Below are 18,078 nucleotides of genomic sequence, written 5' to 3'. Positions count from 1 at the left end.
AATAAAAGGCTTGTAATTTGTAACCTTCGTTGAGCAACTCTTCATGATATCTGGATCCACAATAAATTTACCACAAAAAAGTGAAAAAAACAAAAAACTGCCGTGATATTGAGTTCTTTGTGTCGGCCAATATCAATGTATGTTGAAGCTGTTTATAGTCCATACACCAATTCTCTGCGCCTCTCATCTACAATTGCTTAGAAATTGAACTCTCTGCCTTGGTTACCTGTGGAACTTTTTGGAGGGTTTAAGGCCCTACATGGCATTGGCCATCTTTCTGTTGATAATAGGCTAAATTGTAGGCTAAATATACAGTATTTTCCCTGCGAATGTCATTATAGAATGCAGGGCCTTGATTTATTTATTCAGATTAAAGTGACTTGACCTAATCTTTCTGTTAATACAAAAACATATGACTCGTTCTCTAAAGGAAACTCTTTTAAAACGGTGTTTATTATGGCATATTTAACTGCGTTGCTATTGTTCCACTTCCACAAGCTTGGGAAATATCTGGCAACCCCAGTAAGGGGGTGTGTTTGTTTACACTTCTTGTTACGCGCCATGCGAGACTGCCGCGTGATGACGTACCCAAGGCGAAATCCGGTGGAACTCGGAAGGGAGGCAGCTGTGGATTCGAATTTGTCAATTACAATGCTTATGCAGGTGAGTTAACAGTTAATTTTACTAATCTGATATTGAAACGTCTACATCGACCTCACCGAAGATGCTAAAACTAGATAGACATATTGGTCTGTATAAACCAACGGGGCGCGCCTTTCTAGCTAGGCGGTAGTGCACCGTGTAATGCTAGCTTGCAAGCTAAGCTATTTGCTTTAATTTGCTGAAATGGGGAATTTCCCACTTAATCTAAAAGTGTTTTGCTTCTTATCATAGTGGTCTTGTCTCCGGATACAAAGGATGTTTAACACTTTAATGACTTGAGAATTTAACATCTATATGTATCCACTGGTAGCAAATGTAATTTGCATAAGGATATGCCTAATATGCTCTAATTGTATTATTACTCAAAAGACACGCATTGTTATTTTTCATGTATTCAATATGTATTAGAACATTATGTATCTATTTATTTAACTAGAAGCCCCATCTTGGTGTTAACTGTTTTGACAACATACTATAAATATCTGATCAAGTTCCTATAGGTGGGCCTTTATTACTGGACTAGAAAAACTAAATGATTAATTCACTCTCATTTATCTTAATACATGCTTAGTGTCATACTCGGGCTATTATGTTTATTGAACTTTACATTAGGGGCAACTGGGATCCTTCCACAGGTATACTTCACAAACTGTCTGCGGGTGCAGTTGAAAAAAATGTAATTTGTTCATATTGTTTCGCAGCCATTGTAGAGTCTACCAGCTATGGAATCTGACACAAAAGCATTGCGCGTCGAGTTCCCCGACTTCTCGTGCTCCATCCTGCAGAAGCTCAACCAGCAGCGTCAGAGGGGCCAGCTGTGTGACATTATCGTGAGCATCGGGGGTCATCAGTACCGCGCGCACCGTGCCGTCTTGGCAGCCAGCTCGCCGTATTTCTGTGACCAGGTCCTGCTGAAGAACAGTGCGCGGGTGGTGCTGCCGGAGGTGATGAACCCCTGCGTGTTTGAGGGGCTGCTGCAGTCCTGCTACACCGGGTCTCTCACCCTGCCCACGTGTGAAGTGGTCGCCTTTCTCACAGCGGCCAGCTTCCTGCAGATGTGGCACGTCGTGGACAAGTGCACCGAGCTTTTAGAAGGCAACCCGTCACGTTCGCATAAAACCTCGTTGGGACTGGGCTGCAGGCGCAGCGGCCAGGCTCAACAGCATCCGTCCCCTGACGGTGAGAATCACCATGGCGACAGAGGTGATGAGGCTTGCTCAGATGGCACTGGTGTCGGAGGGAGTGAGGGATTCAGCAGGATGGCTACCTGTAAAGATTCGTCGGACTTCGAGCAGCTGCTAGAGGAGAGCTTCTCTCCGCAGGCGCTGGAGCTTGGAGCGCCCCCTAGTGGCCACGGTTCCCCGCCGCCTGACAGGGAGGAGTCGGCCAGCGAGAACGGAGACGCGGAGGCGTCCGAGTTCCCCAGATCCAGGCCCGTCTATGTCCCGCCGAGCATCATGGGCCACAGGAAGTGGACGCAGGTGAAAACGGAGAGGTCGTGCCGCGACGACTGCGGTAGCCTGTTCAACGCCGAGACGGCCAGCACGGACTCGGAGCAGCTGGGCCTGCCCCCTCACCACCAGGGGACCTCCTCCATGCACTCCGCAGACGACAGCGTGGACGAGAAGCTGGTCAGCGAGCTGGAGGAAAGCTTGGATTGCGACCGCTCCTTCGACGACCCCCTGGACTTCTACGGCACCTCCATGGATCGCTTCTCCAGTGACCGAGGTGGAGGATCTCCCAGTGCCGTGAAAAACAGCCTCCCTCTGGATCTGGACCCGGGAAGAAGAGGAGGAGGCGATGATGATGATGATGATGAAGATGGGATGGATGCCGGCGGCCAGGACGACACGTCCAACTCCGGTTTTGGGTCGGGGGTCTACAAGCTGTACCCGTGCCAGTGTGGCAAGAGCTTCACCCACAAGAGCCAGCGCGACCGCCACATGAGCATGCACCTGGGTCTCCGGCCGTACGGCTGCGCCGTGTGCGGTAAGAGCTTCAAGATGAAGCACCACCTGGTGGGTCACATGAAGATCCACACCGGCATCAAGCCATACGAGTGCAACCTGTGCTCCAAGCGATTCATGTGGAGAGACAGCTTCAACCGCCACACCGCCTCCTGCAAAAGGGCCCACCAGGCCAAGCGGCCCGCCGCAGAGCAGAGCGTCTGCTGATCGGCTGATCTCAGGCCAGAAGCGATGGGCTTAAGTGGTGTGGTGGCGGGTCTGGGTTTTAGAGCTGATTCAGGGACAAAGTCGCTTAGTTCAGGACCTTCTTCTCTGAGTTGTGGTGCCATCTTTGTCGGCACCTCAAAGTGTATTTGTCATCCGATTGGTTAACGGTCCATCAGTTGGTTTTTATTTAAGATGTTTTTAAGGCACACCATTGAGATGTAAGACATCTGTTCAGGTTTTGGTTTTTCCAGAGTATTGCCAGACTGTCAAACCAGGTGCTGGCAAAACAAAACAAATGTGTGCTGAAGCAAATACAGGGAAAACAATATGTGTTCGGTACATGATTCGGTACATGTGTCTGAGTACACATCAGTACATTATAGAAGAAGTGTCGGCGGAAAAGCAATTAAGTGTTCCCATTTTGATGCTGATAGTTCAAGGCGTTTTTTGTTCACTCGTGATCATTTTGCATTTTAGCAAGGCGCCATTTTTCTGGCAAATAGCAATGGTGTTTACTCAAGTAATGGTGTTTATTTAACCATTCTGTGGTACAATACCGACTCAGTTTTTTAAAAATATGTTCTCTATTTCAATCTAAGATGCCATTACCCTCTCCTGCTACCTCCGTTTGAGTAAGCCAGCAAACGGGGTCGAATAAAACAGTACAGCTAAGTACAGAAACAAAGCACCTCACCCTCTGAAATCAATAGAAGACAGTAGAGAGGTACTGCCTTATTTTCATTTCAATGATTTAGTATGCTAAATCATCACTTCCGATCCATAGGCTTAAAAGAGATTCTAAATTTTCTGAATGATCTGCTGAAAGGAATTTCTTGAGATGTGATGAACAAGAAACCTCATTCACAATTAAACCTCATGGACCGCTTTGGGGATATTTAAATGTACAGTTTTTCTGCCTATATCCAAATGTAAAAAGTAATACAAAGGCAAAGTGTATTTATGTAGAGTTAGTATTTACATTGAGAATCTGATCATTTAGATCAAATTAATAAAAACGGGTAGTTTGTGTATGTGTGGGGGGGGTTCCATTGAAATAAGGCTACTGTCACGGATAACTTTTATAACATTGGTATTTCTACTCTGTGTGTGTTTTTATTTTTAAAGAAATCATTTGATTTCTATCCTTGCCTCTTGAAATTTCCTCAAATGATGTTGGAATCAGGAAACAGGTTTCTGTACATTTCAGTGTAGGATGGTGAAGTTCTCCTCGATATGTATACATTCTCAGTGCCTGGGTGCTTGGAAGACACTGTAGAGACTTCACCACTTATAGCCTATTTGTCATATTTGATCCTGACTTGTTGATTCATTTTCAGATAAAATATTTTTTAAATTGTAAAATAATGAGATTTGTGTAACCTGAATTGTGTCTTTATTTTGCCTTGTTGCAGGTCATTAGTTGGTTTTATGTAGAGTGAAGGACAATCATTTCGTTTTTTTATGGTAAAATCAAATACTGAGTTATCTGTCTATGCGGATCAAACCCCTGGGGCATAATACATGGACAGAAAACAGCAAGAAACAAGGCAGTAAGCGCGTCATGTCCTTTAAAAACCCTTTAAAAAAGTATTAATTCAGTGTTTAAAACTGATGTGACCATATTTATAGATAAAATTAAGCGATCATGACGACTTTTCTAATACTGAGTTCTGAAATGTTTATTTAGCCATGGATTTCTGTAAGGGGGTCCATGCTAACGTCATCAAAGGAAATGTCTTCCTCTTCTGTAAAATTTCAACAAAATGTCTGAAAATTCAATTGAAATCATGAACACCCTAACAAAATTGTTCTTCGATAATTTAATTTGGGATATACATTTCACAGCCAAATTATAACTACCTCAAGGTGGCATCTCAAGAGGATATCTTCGTTTCTTGTCTTAATAGTGTGTCCTTTTTTTCTTCTTTTTTTTGAAAGACTTCCCAATGCGTTAACAGTTTTATGATTTTTTTTCTTCTTATAGAAGAATACAAAAGTTTTGTACAGATGGGTTCAGCAATAAATATTGTCTTTTTGTTTGGAAATGTGTGTTTGTGTTTGTTTGGCAATGAAGAAATCAACCTTTAGTTTGTTGATATGTTAGAGAAATAATGATCACCTTCTAAAATAAACACAGCTTTTTAAAGTCTCAGTACCAGGTTATATTGCCACACTTATACGTTGGTTCGATTGTAATGAAGAGCTCCATGATTCTGACATGTTTCCGTACGAAGGAGAGCAGCTTGAGGAGAACCATGTTACAAAAATCTACATCTTGCATTTGATTGTGAAATACATTTATGAAATTAGGTAGACCTTTATATTCACAGGAGGGGTGAGGTAGGGTTTGCTTAGTCAGGATTGTGGTGCACTAAATCATTTTGATCCCAAGGAAGGCAGTTATGGTAAATGGAGTGCATTTATATAGCACTCTTCTTCTCAGAGCACTCAAAGTGCTTTACAGATGAATGTCTCAGGCATCTGACCATTCATACACCGATGACCGAGGCTACTATCTCAGGCATCTACCCGTTCATACACCGATGGCCGAGGCTACTATCTCAGGCATCTACCCGTTCATAACGGATGACAGAGGCTACTACCTCAGGCATCTACCCGTTCATACACCGATGGCCGAGGCTACTATCTCAGGCATCTACCCGTTCATAACGGATGACAGAGGCTACTATCTCAGGCATCTACCCGTTCATAGACCGATGACAGAGGCTACTATCTCAGGCATCTACCCGTTCATAGACCGATGACAGAGGCTACTATCTCAGGCATCTACCCGTTCATACACCGATGACAGAGGCTACTATCTCAGGCATCTACCCGTTCATAACGGATGACAGAGGCTACTAGCTCAGGCATCTGACCATTCATACAACGATGACAGAGGCTACTATCTCAGGCATCTACCCGTTCATAACGGATGACAGAGGCTACTATCTCAGGCATCTGACCATTCATACACCGATGACAGAGGCTACTATCTCAGGCGTCTACCCGTTCATAACGGATGACAGAGGCTACTATCTCAGGCATCTACCCGTTCATAGACCGATGACCGAGGCTACTATCTCAGGCATTTACCCGTTCATAACGGATGACAGAGGCTACTATCTCAGGCATCTGACCATTCATACACCGATGACAGAGGCTACTATCTCAGGCATCTACCCGTTCATACACCGATGACAGAGGCTACTATCTCAGGCATCTACCCGTTCATACACCGATGACAGAGGCTACTATCTCAGGCATCTGACCATTCATACACCGATGACAGAGGCTACTATCTCAGGCATCTACCCGTTCATACACCGATGACAGAGGCTACTATCTCAGGCATCTACCCGTTCATACACCGATGACAGAGGCTACTATCTCAGGCATCTACCCGTTCATAACGGATGACGGAGGCTACTATCTCAGGCATCTACCCGTTCATAACGGATGACAGAGGCTACTATCTCAGGCATCTACCCGTTCATAACGGATGACAGAGGCTACTATCTCAGGCATCTACCCGTTCATAACGGATGACAGAGGCTACTATCTCAGGCATCTACCCGTTCATAACGGATGACAGAGGCTACTATCTCAGGCATCTACCCGTTCATAACGGATGACAGAGGCTACTATCTAAGGTTTGTCACTTGATGAGGAGGAGTCGGGATGGAACTAGCATCCTTCCAATTGCTAAACACTCCTTTACCTTCTGAACCACTATGCCCCCCCCTACCTCCTGAAGCACTATTGCCCCACACCTCCTGAACCATTATTGCCCCCACCTCCTGAACCATTATTGCCCCCCACCTCCTGAACCATTATTGCCCCCCACCTCCTGAAGCACTATTGCCCCCCTCCACCTCCTGAACCATTATTGCCCCACCCACCTCCTGAAGCACTATTGCCCCCCACCTCCTGAACCATTATTGCCCCCCCCCCACCTCCTGAAGCACTATTGCCCCCCTCCACCTCCTGAACCATTATTGCCCCCCACCTCCTGAAGCACTATTGCCCCCCCCCCACCTCCTGAACCATTATTGCCCCCCACCTCCTAAAGCACTATTGCCCCCCACCCACATCCTGAATCACTATTGCCCCAGTCAGTTGTGTTTGGGTTGCAGAGAGTGGACCAAGGGTGACCGTCCGTGTGGACATGATGATGTCATGAGATTTTGGTGAAGGCGTACTGATGATGTGAGTACCTCATGGAGACATCTGTCTTAACTAACTTTATTGAAGCATAGCCAGTAGGGTACTATAAATAACATCTTTACAAATACACATTTCACAAATTGAGGACCACCACATCTGATATGAAATAAATATGTTGAGCGTTATCTTTTCTTAGACAATTCTCATTGCATTGACATTTCATGTCTTTGTTGGAAGAGAATAGACCAAGCATTCCTTATCCCCCTGTCCTGTAAACCTGCCCTGACTGTAACTATGGAGATGAGACGAAGATGCAGCAGGTTCTATTGAAAAGTTCTAATGGTGCTGGCTGCTTGGTGCGAGACTCTATGTAAAGGTTACAGATAAATAAAGATGGAAGAGATAGAGAACTGGTTGAAAGTGGTAGATCAGTCTAATTAAATAAGCTGTGTAATATGTCAATCAATGGGAATATTAAATGTATAATTGTATTACATGAATAACATTTAGAGTTGAATGTGCTGAATGAGATAAGGAATATGCTGTTGTTTATAGAAAGCTTGCTTTGATGTAGCTACTGATATTGTTGTATGGGAGTGAGTACTTGAAGTGCAAAAACAGTGAGGTCAATCTCAGACAGCTAGCCAATAGTTCCCATTGTTCTCAAGTCTAAGAACATCCACTAAAAACTTCGAATCGGTGAGTTGCTCAGCTTATAAATGTAGTCTAAAAGTTGTCTATAAATTTGCGAGCATTTATATTTATGTGATATTGAATGTTTCATTTGGAAGTCGACAGTAAAGGAGATCTGAAATCCTGGGAAATAATAATTTGAGAACTTGCATGGATTTCCATTCTTCGTTGATTTATGCCACATTACTTTTGCCGATAGTCTCTAACTTGTGAAATCAGCGAGTGTCACAACACAGATTGTTTATGTATTCACTCATGAATTATTTCACTATGTAAGATTGGAGAGTCACCTGCGCATGAAGTGCAAATTTCCCAGGCCCATTGTGTTGATTGGCTTTTACGTCCTAAAAAGGCGGAGTCTCACTGGCTGTAAACCTAAGCAAATGATTAGGCAATTTACCCCTCTGTCAAATTCAAAGAACATACCTGACACTTCCTGTGCGATTTTTGTGTACGAGAGATTTGTGTTTTACGGAACCGTATTGGCTTGTCGCAGTTAGCGCTATATTCTGGAAGCCGCAGGTAAAGTTACGCAGTAGGCTATGGTACTCAGTGAAAATGAAATGAGCGTTGTGGTAAATGTGACGGATTTCATATTTCTGGAGTAACGTTAGTCCAAATCATTGGTCACGCCTCGTGGAATGCTGGGTTTACCATCGCGTTTGTAATGGTAAGCAAAATCCAACATATTTTCTACTGAATTACCATGTTTTACTGCTTAGCATGGATACCGTTTGACATACTGACGGAACAACATGCTTGTTTCAAGTGCTTGCTTGCGTCACTTGTCAAGAGCTTGACATAGGGTAGCCCAAAAGTGTTACAATGCAATACAAACGGTGGATAGCCTTAATGAAATAGCCTACACACAGCACGTCCGTACCTCCAACACCGTAGCCTAGCCTATGAATCTCTGCGTCAAAGTGTAGCCTGGTTTGTATAGCTAATGTTCCATCGTAACGAATGAAGCTTAGTCCTCCTTAAAGCAAGTGTGCTGCACCATCGGCAATGCGACGTGAAAGGTTGGACCTATTGCATTGCTTTTGGAAGGAAGCTTTCCATAGCAGATTACAAAACAATACTAAGTTAACGCTGCTATTTCAGAAGCACCTATGCCAGACATGTCTTTCCCTCAAGGAGCTGTTGTGATGGCATCACCTTTATCATATTGACAATCTCCAATTGATAACTGATCAGATCATGACTGTCCATGATGACAAACCTGGACTCTTTAAGTCTAAATGATTGTTGCCTCGCCTTGTTCTAAACTGAGAAGATAGTCATAGGGCACATGACAGTGGCATGTAAAACATAAACAGTGCTGTCAGTGTCTCAGTTTGACTTCCGGCAGCTGCTTAGTTGCCTTGCATCTGTGATCACCATCTGACGCATGCATGCTCTTTCAAGAGGACAACATGTCTTGATTGATCTGTTTTATTGATTGACCCTTATGCTTCTGAGTTTTTGTCAGATGCAGTAATCAATATATATTTGTAAATGTAAATGAAACATACTCATGCAGGCACTAAAACACATATAACAAATTGGTCAGGACAAGATAAGGGTCAGGGTCAAAAGGATGGTCAATCAATCCTGAACCATAACAAGAAGACACAATGCACACAGACTCCTTAGTAGCTCCAATGACTGTATATAGACTGTATAGTATATAGGTCCCCCTACATACAGTGGATGAGTAGCTCTGAGAAGGTTGTAGAAGGAGGAACATCCTTACTGGTAAAATATACGAGTGACACTGTAATTTACCGCATCTTTTTTTAAATTACATGTTTTAGCAGTATGTAAGCAGTAGGAGTAGGCCAAGGCTGCTATGTGGGTAGATGAACGTCTCTACATCTGTGAGCAAAGTGCAGAGACTTTTATCGCATTTCCTCAATGCGTGATCATACATCCTCTGGCTGTTTCACTTTCTGTGCGTGAGAACTGCTTTAACACAGCACTCCACAGAAGTCCTAGTCAATGCTCTGGTCACATCACGCATTGACTGTTATGATATACGATCCTAGCAGGCATCCCCAACAAACTCATCCACCGGCTCCATATCATCCAGAACTCTGTGGCACGGATCATAACACTCTGAAAGTCCACTGATCCCGTCACGTCCCTGCTGATTAAATTACACCGGCTCCCTGTATTACAGCGAATTAACTTTAAAATCAAATTAATGACATTCAAAGCTCTTCATAATCGTTCCCCTACATTTTCATCATAGACCTTCAGATCTACACTTCCTCTTGTTCCTTGTGGTCCATCATCAGCAGGTCTTCTGGCACCACCAGTCATCAGTCTCACCACAACAGGTGCAAGGGCCTTCTCTTATGCTGCACCTAAACTCTGGACCTCACTTCCCCCTCAACTCCATAATCCAATTCAAAAGCTCTTAAAACGTTTCTTTTTTCAACTAAAGCATATTCTCTTGAATATCAGCTACATTTTTATTTTATTGTTGTACATGGTATTCAAATATCTTCGTGCATACTTCATCATTTATTGATTTCCATTGTAATTTAAATCAAGATGTGGAATCACTCCAAACCGTGAGTCACAGGTATAGAATTCCAGTCATGCCCACATCCCCTCAGGGTGGAATTCCTCGAGCATTCTCAACAGCTGATACTGGGTCAGTGGGACTTCTATTGGTGACTACGAGTTTGGTCACTTCAGAGCTTCCCTGTGTGGTGAAACACCTGAAACTGAAGGGTTACAACACCAGATTCCTTACTGCAGTGACTGATGTTAATAGCTTGTTGTTGACATAAGGGTTTGGTAACTATGTGTCAAGCATGCAGGTTTTGACACTAGGTGCTTTATGTTTTGTTTCCTGTAGATTTCAGATATGTGAATGGAACAGGCCCATAGTCTGTAGGGGTGAACACAAAGTTTTGCCGCAAGGCTATGCATTTGGTGTCACCTCAGCATAGGAAACAATATCTCGTGATTTGCACGTAAGCAAGCAGTTTGAACCCATAAATGTTCCTTCCAGTAAAATTTACAGAGAAAATATGTTTGAGGATAAATTTAGAGATATGTTTTCTAAAATGCTCCTTCGATGTTCTAAACTCCCCATTTCACTTGGCTGCACCCAGATCTCAGAGGACTGATTTATGATGGATCATCGTTCTTTTTTCTCCAGAGAGGATTGATTTTATTCACCCCTTCCGGCTCAAGGCTGTCTGTGTGCCTGCTGTTTGCCACCCCCTCATGTGTGTGCTTGTGTGTGTGTGTGTGTGTGTGTGTGTGTGTGTGCGTGTGTGTGGGTGCCTAATTCTGGTCATCAGTGGTGTCATTCTTCATCGCAGTCTGAGTTTCTGGCAGAGTTTTTGACATGCAAGGATCTCTGTATCCAGCAGTGATTTTAACCCCTGACATGCCACTCTATTGCTCTATAGGTGAAACACAAGCTATGCTTGCCCAAAGGCTTGTCTGACTCTGACTGGGTGTTTGAGTGAATACAACCGAATTCTCATATAACTAATGCTACTACTATTATTCATTTTGAAAGACCTTCTGTTTTCTTCCCTGAGTTGCGTCTTACTGGTAAGACCTGTGGAATTGGCACACGAAGCAAGTGTGTTGATCTGCTTATGTGCAGTCGTGCCATTTCTGTACGTGAAATCCTGCACCGTGCCGCTAACGTTCACTCCTCCCGGGGGATTATCCCCAAGCATTGCGGTAAATTTGGCTCGCACTCACGTACTCGCCAGTCCTCTTTCAGATTCGATCGTCCTAATCCTATTTTTTTTAGCCTCCTAGCTTTCTTAGCTTGGATAATTGGTTATACAGAGAAAACATTTTGACCTTGCAGCCCGCTTGCAGGCATGTGAAGAGCTCATGAGTGGTGGCAGAGATTTTTGTGGTAGTGATTATTATTTATTATGGTGGTTGCAGTGAGGGTTTTAGTGTGGCCTTTGCAACAAATGGTGTTCACTCGTTGATCTTTCCTTGTGAAGCGTGCTGGTGGACCTAGAGACCTATAGACCCATATTGGCAAATATATTTAGGTAGCCGACATGTTCTGTCGTTGATTTTCGTTTAGTTTCATTGCTTTTATTGAATTTCATGTTTTTTTTAATGTATCTTTTACTTTCAAAGACACGTTCCCTGTCGCTTTCACTAAATGTATTCTCACATCCTCTTCAGGTTGCTCTGAGGAAAATCAAACTCTATTGATCAAAAAGCAAGGAGATAAACACTTGGTTAGTGCAATGCTGAGGTCAGTAAAAACAGGTCTTGCAGTTGAAGCCCATTGGGGCCAATGCCATGATTTGTTTAGGTTTCTCTAACCAGTGACTGGTATTTATAGCTGCTGCAGCGATCCACTCAAAGGTGAGCCGGCTCAAATGAAGGCCCCCCGAAAGGCCGCGTGGCTTTAAAGAAAATAAACGCCATCAGCCATCAGGGCAGGCAATGAAGGACATGAAACTTTAGATTGTGACCCAGATGCACACAGTGTCTGTAGCAGCCGCTGATCTAAGACACGCGGCGTGTTTGTACTTGTGTGTGTGCTGAGTGCCACAGCAGTGGTGTCATGTCCCCATTCATTTCCATGTTGTTGCTTGTGCCCAATCGTTAGCGCTTGACAGAGAGTAGTTTTACAGTACATAATGTGATTGCTTTTTCTATAGCTGTTAGACATTTATTTTGTGTATTTGAATGGTCTAATTCAGTGGTTCTTAACCTTATTGGAGGTACTGAACCCTGCAAGCTTCATCAGTGCATTCGCCGAACCCTTCGTAATTTGAAAAATAAAATATGATTTCTTCAAAATGTAGGTATATATAAAAACGGCCCGACATTGCTAGTGTGAACCGGTCTATACTGTGTGTGTCTTGACCCCTGCTGAACCCCTGAGAGGGACTTCGATCGAACCCAGGTTAAGAACCACTGGTCTAATTGATAGCATGGACTTGAGAGCAGGAATGATGCGCTCATGGTCGCTGAAGCTTGCCAGCTGTCACCGTCACACTCTTGGAGTGCTTGGGTTAGTCACGGCGAATATATAAACCGTTCCAAGAGGAAACGAATCTTTCACCTCTGAGTTTTTTTGGCTTCAGGCTATACTTTGGTTAACCGCTACTTCCTTCAAACACCTACAATGTGTTCCTTTCCTATGTCTTGGTAGTAACGGCTCCTCTGATTTCCATTAAAGCCTTGTCTTTTGATAAAAAGGACCAAGGACACGAGTGAATCTCTCGCTCTGTCACGTTACAGTGAAAGCCTTGTTTCCAAGAGCAGTCTTGGAGGCTACCCAGTAATTCACAAATGCTGCCTGCCAGTTGGTCTGAGATTCCAAGTGGCAAACTGCTGCCATGACAACGTGCTCAGAAGTAAGGGCTGTTGGAGAAGGGGAGGAGGCGGGCCTGGTGTGGTGTATTCAGCAGGCTGGCCATGTAGTCTCAATGCTGTTTGTTCTGTTGTTGTGTATTTAGGCAGATGGGTTTGATGTGCATGAATCTTCCATCATCACTGTACCTCTCATACACACATGTCATTTATACTGGTGTTCGTCTGAATTGGGCCCTGGTTTTGGTTGCAGTGTCATGGGCTCTACAATGCAGACCTGTAGATGCATGTGTTTTTGTACTTGGGTATAAATAATATTTCAGTACAGAATCCTTCCCTGCAAGCACATTCAAATTCACATTTTTAATTCCTAAAAAAAATTGAATCTGCTCCCATACCTCCGTTTAAAAAAAATAAAATAAGATCACCTGACCCCTTTCACTTTACTGGATTATACTTAAATCATTCTTATTTATGGATGTTTATCTGTCTTTAGGTAAAGGAAACTAGTGTTTGCGTGCAATATAACTACCAAAAGTACTGATTGTAAAAGAGTAAAGTGAGTGAAAAAAACTAAACAAAGCCCTTTCAAGTACAGTGCAAAGATATAAGGTATAGTTGTACAGTAGCAGCCTCTGAGGTGCGACTCCCATTGTTTGACTGGAGCTGGAGGACTGGGGTGCACTGATGAGGGATGTGGATCCAGGCGGCTTATTTTAGGCTGTGGCCCAGTTTTCAGCAGTTTAGGGTCCTAGTTTGCTTTACTGGTCAGGGTACAAGTGCTCTTAAAAGTGGGTCATCCGGAAAGGAGAGGAGTTTCGGTTTTCCCCCCAATATCACATTAGTCTAGGTTTGAGGCATCCCAGGTGCTTACAGTATGAATACTAAACATACGATTTTTGAAGCGTGTTTATGTTGAATGGAACTGACTTATCTACCCTCTGACGCTTTCTTATTTCAAACCTCTCTGTTTATTATATTTCTGTTCTGTATTTGATACAATCCAGGAAAATGGCAGTATATAATACCCCGCAAATATTTGACAGGGAACTATTATGACACTGTTATGCCTTGGTGTATGGTGGAAAGACATTAGTCCATACGACATAATAAACATGATGTGGCTCTTGGTCGTGAGTAACTTCTAGAGGGATTGCCTGCCAGTATGTGTTGTGCATGATGGGACTGTTGGGGACCGTATTTATATTGCTTTAATTAACAGCTTAATTTGTGAATGATAGAGGACTACTGTAAAATGAAGTTTTACCCTCATAGCAAGAAGCAGTACCTTTGTTGGTTGAGAATTATTTCCAGTGCTCTCGCTCACACACAATCTCACACTCGCACTCAGATTCACACTCACACACAATCTCACACTCACGCTCACACACAATCTCACACTTGCACTCACACTCACACATGCAATTTCTCTAGTCCTTTTGAGGAGAGGCTCAGGCACAGTCTTTCCCCTGAATATATTTCAGTTCATGTTTCATGTATTTGATGTCTTGGGATGTTGTTAGCGCAGTATTCATGTTCCAGGGTATGGAAATCGGAATAGTTTATTGTTGTTGATATCTGATAAAGTGTACAAGGCTACAAGCTGTATTGTTTGTTGTGTGTAGAGCTGTATTGTTGATATGCTGTAAATATCACATCTTGATTGCAAAGTACTCAAGTTCAAAAATACCATTTTCAGATGAAAAATAAAATCTATTATAGCATTATAGAGTTTGTATACACTCTTTATTAACAGATTCATTTGGGAATGATGGGGGACTACTGTAACATTTACTTTTACCCTCATAGCAAGAAGCAGTAGCCTGCCTTTGTTGGTTTGGAATTATTTCCAGACAGCGCCGTCTCTCACACACACCATCTCACACTCACTTTCACACTCACACACAATTTCACACTCACACCCAACCCCCACTCACACTCACACTCACACATGCACTCTCTGTAGCTCATGACTCCTTTTAAGCCCAGGCTCAGGCACAGTCTCTCCCCTGAATGTATTTCAGGTCATGTTTCATGTATTTGATCTCTCTTCCATACGTCGCTTTGGATTAAAATGTCTGCTAAATGGCTAAATGTTAATGTGAAAATATAATGTTCATTTGACAAAACGCAAGCAAGCAGGGTAGTAAATCACTTGCAGAAAGATCATTGCAAAAACATGATGGCGGTTAATATCCAGGATATGCTGTTGTCTGGTTAGGCTTTGTTGTGGTTTTGGAGAAGGCAATGTGTGCCCTTTCACCTGACTGTAGCATGCCATAAGGGCCTGTTACTCATCCTGCATTTGGTTAGAAATACCAACTAATCATTTGAGATCATTTCCAAAAACTATAAATGACTTAAGAATATATGAATCAAGTCCCTTGTATTAATATATTCCTTGTATGAATCATGTGCTTATAAAAGCAGGAACATGGCTTTTCTGTGTGTGTGTGTGTGTGTTCCTCCCAGTAAAATTTACAGAGAAAATATGTTTGAGGATACATTCAGAGATATGCTCCTTCGATGTTCTAAACTCCCCATTTCACTTGGCTGCACCCAGATCTCAGAGGACTGATTTATGATGGATCATCGTTCTTTATTCTCCAGAGAGAATTGATTTTATTCACCCCTTCCGGCTCAAGGCTGTCTGTTTGCCTGCTGTTTGCCACCCCCTTGTGTGAGTGTGAGTGTGAGTGTGAGTGTGAGTGTGAGTGTGAGTGTGAGTGTGAGTGTGAGTGTGAGTGTGAGTGTGAGTGTGTGTGTGTGTATATATTAGATTATAAGGTGCCACTTAGTCTGCATATGTACAAGAGCATGTTTAGACCAGAGGGATTCATATATTCATTAACAGTGCTTGGAAGTGATCTCCATCACCATCCCAGCATCCCAGGGCAAAATCAGCTCCCACCATCCACAGCTATGTGAGAAGAAAAAAAAAAGTAGGCGGCTTGTCTGTCATTGCTGTGAAGACTACTGCTGAACCAGTGACTTGTATGATGGGGCCTGGAATATGTAATGCACAGGGATAAGTGACCTGTCTGGGGAAAGTAGGGCAGAGTCAATCAAGACCACAGACCATGAGATCTGCCCTGTCAGACAGTGGTGTATGCATGGTCTCAGGATGATGCATGCTTCTGGTGGCTTTGTGTGGTGTGTCAGTTTTTCCATTGGACTTCTACATCGAATGCTTTAATAAATGTCTTGGGATGCTGTGAGCGCAGTGTTTATATTCCAGGGTATGAAAATCGGAAAAGAATTATTGTTGTTGATATCTGATAAAGTGTACAAGGCTACAAGCTGTAATTGTTTGTTGTGTGTAGAGCTGTATGGTTGATATGCTGTACATATCACATCTTGGTTGCAGAGTTATCAAGTTGTTCAGTTAAAAAATACCATTTTCAGATGAAAAATAAAATCTATTGTAGCGTTAGTAAGCCTTTACAGTATACACGCTTGACAGTAATGTGAGGATAAGTGAAGTGTGGTCATGATCAGTCATGTTTCTTTGTTCCCTCAGGTGTTAAATACACCACAATGAGCATCACATAATAAACGGGATATTTTCGGGCCAAGCAGTAAAGCTGCGTAGGCGTCCATTGTGTTCCTTTTCTTATTATTCTTCTGGCTAGGGTGTCTACTGTCTATGGCATCTATGTCTGACATTGACAATTAATTCTCTACGCTCCGAAACCTATCAGAATCAGAAACGGAATCAGAATCCGATTTTATTGGCCAAGTAAGTTTGCACAAACAAGGAATTTGTTTGACCTGATGAACTGGCTCTCAATGTGCTTTAAAGTATACATAACAATAAAATACAAAAACAAACACAATACAAAAACAAACAGTGCATTGGTCTATGAATGGTCTATCTTCGGTCACTCAATTGTGAAACTCTAGCACCGGCCTAAACTCTTCACAGGTTTTCTACAATAGAAGAGATCACATCCCCCTCAATATAAAACCTCTCCGCCACCATCTAACTCCCTTACTGAAAGAAACACTTCCATATTTGCTAGGTTTCACTTTCACCCTTGCCCATTTCAGACTGTCAATCAACTCTGGTGACAGCCGATGGGGTTAATGGAGCAGTTGTTGTCACTCATCATGACATCTATGTCAGATCGGATGGGAGGTAACCGGGTGCCATCCTGCAGCCTTTCACCACCAACAGCCCCTGGTGGATGCCCTTATTATTACCTCCATTGCCATGGTGAAAGCCAGTGGTGAAAGCCAATGGTGATATGGTACAGAATCCAGATGCCAGTCTCCAAATGCTGCCAGGGTGTGGTGCAGTTACTGAATATCCTCAAAATATGCTCAGACTAACGCTGAAGTCTTCTCAGAGAGCTGAAAGTTAGTGAAGGGTACAAGGGCTGCATCGTCTCCTGGCCCAACCGGGGAATTTTCATTCCAAAGGAGAAGAACGCCCAGAACATAGACCAATTCCATAACAGGCTGTGTGGCACTGTTCCAAAGGCATTGGTGAGAACCAGAAATGCCACACGGCCTCTGCCCTCTGTCCCTGCTGCCTGAATTTGATGCCAAATCATGCTACTTTGTTCCCAACATCCACCTGGGATTCGTGTTTTTTTGCATGGAAATATCGATCAAACTATTGCCTTGAGATAGGTCACCATTCTCCTAAAGAAAATCTTTCCTTTCTCATTAAGATGACTGATGGATCAGAATTGGTCTATGTTCCGGGCGTTCTTATCTTTTGGAATGAAAATACCACCTGGCTGATGCAACATCCTCGGAATTGTTCCCCTTTTTCCATTCAAACACCATGAGCTTTAGATATTTCAAAACATCAGGCGCTCCTTTATAGACATAGACAAGGTACCCCGGTAGTGCCAGGAGACTATGCAACCTCTTGCACCTCTCTCCACCTGGATGGGCCGTCGTCCATTGGTGAACTTCTCTAACCAGTTGGAGGAATGTCTGCCTTGGATCAAGGCAAGTTCAACACACCCCATGACGACACTTTCTGCCGTCTTGGATTTTCCGCCCCGATTGAATTTGAACAAAAACCAAATCTGAAAGTGAGGTAATATCTCAGCAACACTGTGTC

At 43.2% G+C, this 18,078-nt stretch overlaps 2 protein-coding genes across 4 annotated transcripts in view; both read left to right on the top strand.

Moving 5' to 3' along the window:
• Positions 1–1,385: 1,385 nt before the first annotated feature.
• zbtb43 (zinc finger and BTB domain containing 43) lies at positions 1,386–2,837 on the top strand (the record flags this gene model as incomplete). The annotated part of the gene is made up of 1 exon (XM_080841715.1): positions 1,386–2,837. The coding sequence occupies one exon, from the start codon at positions 1,386–1,388 to the stop codon at positions 2,835–2,837; it is 1,452 nt and encodes a 483-aa protein (XP_080697841.1).
• A 5,306-nt stretch (positions 2,838–8,143) lies between these two features.
• LOC308367550 (ras-specific guanine nucleotide-releasing factor RalGPS1) overlaps positions 8,144–18,078 on the top strand; it is a 100,723-nt gene continuing 90,788 nt past the window's right edge. For 2 of the 3 annotated variants that reach the window (XM_080841485.1, XM_080841487.1), the window contains exon 1: positions 8,158–8,367. The gene's annotated coding sequence lies outside the window, so the exon portion shown is untranslated. Of the gene's footprint in view, positions 8,368–18,078 lie in introns of all 3 variants that reach the window. The other variant, XM_080841486.1, reaches the window with a different exon arrangement.

This window comes from Sprattus sprattus, assembly GCF_963457725.1.
Source record: "Sprattus sprattus genome assembly, chromosome: 7".
Classification (NCBI taxonomy): domain Eukaryota; kingdom Metazoa; phylum Chordata; class Actinopteri; order Clupeiformes; family Clupeidae; genus Sprattus; species Sprattus sprattus.
Note: the sequence above shows the minus strand (reverse complement) of the source record. Positions and strands in the feature narration are given on the sequence as shown.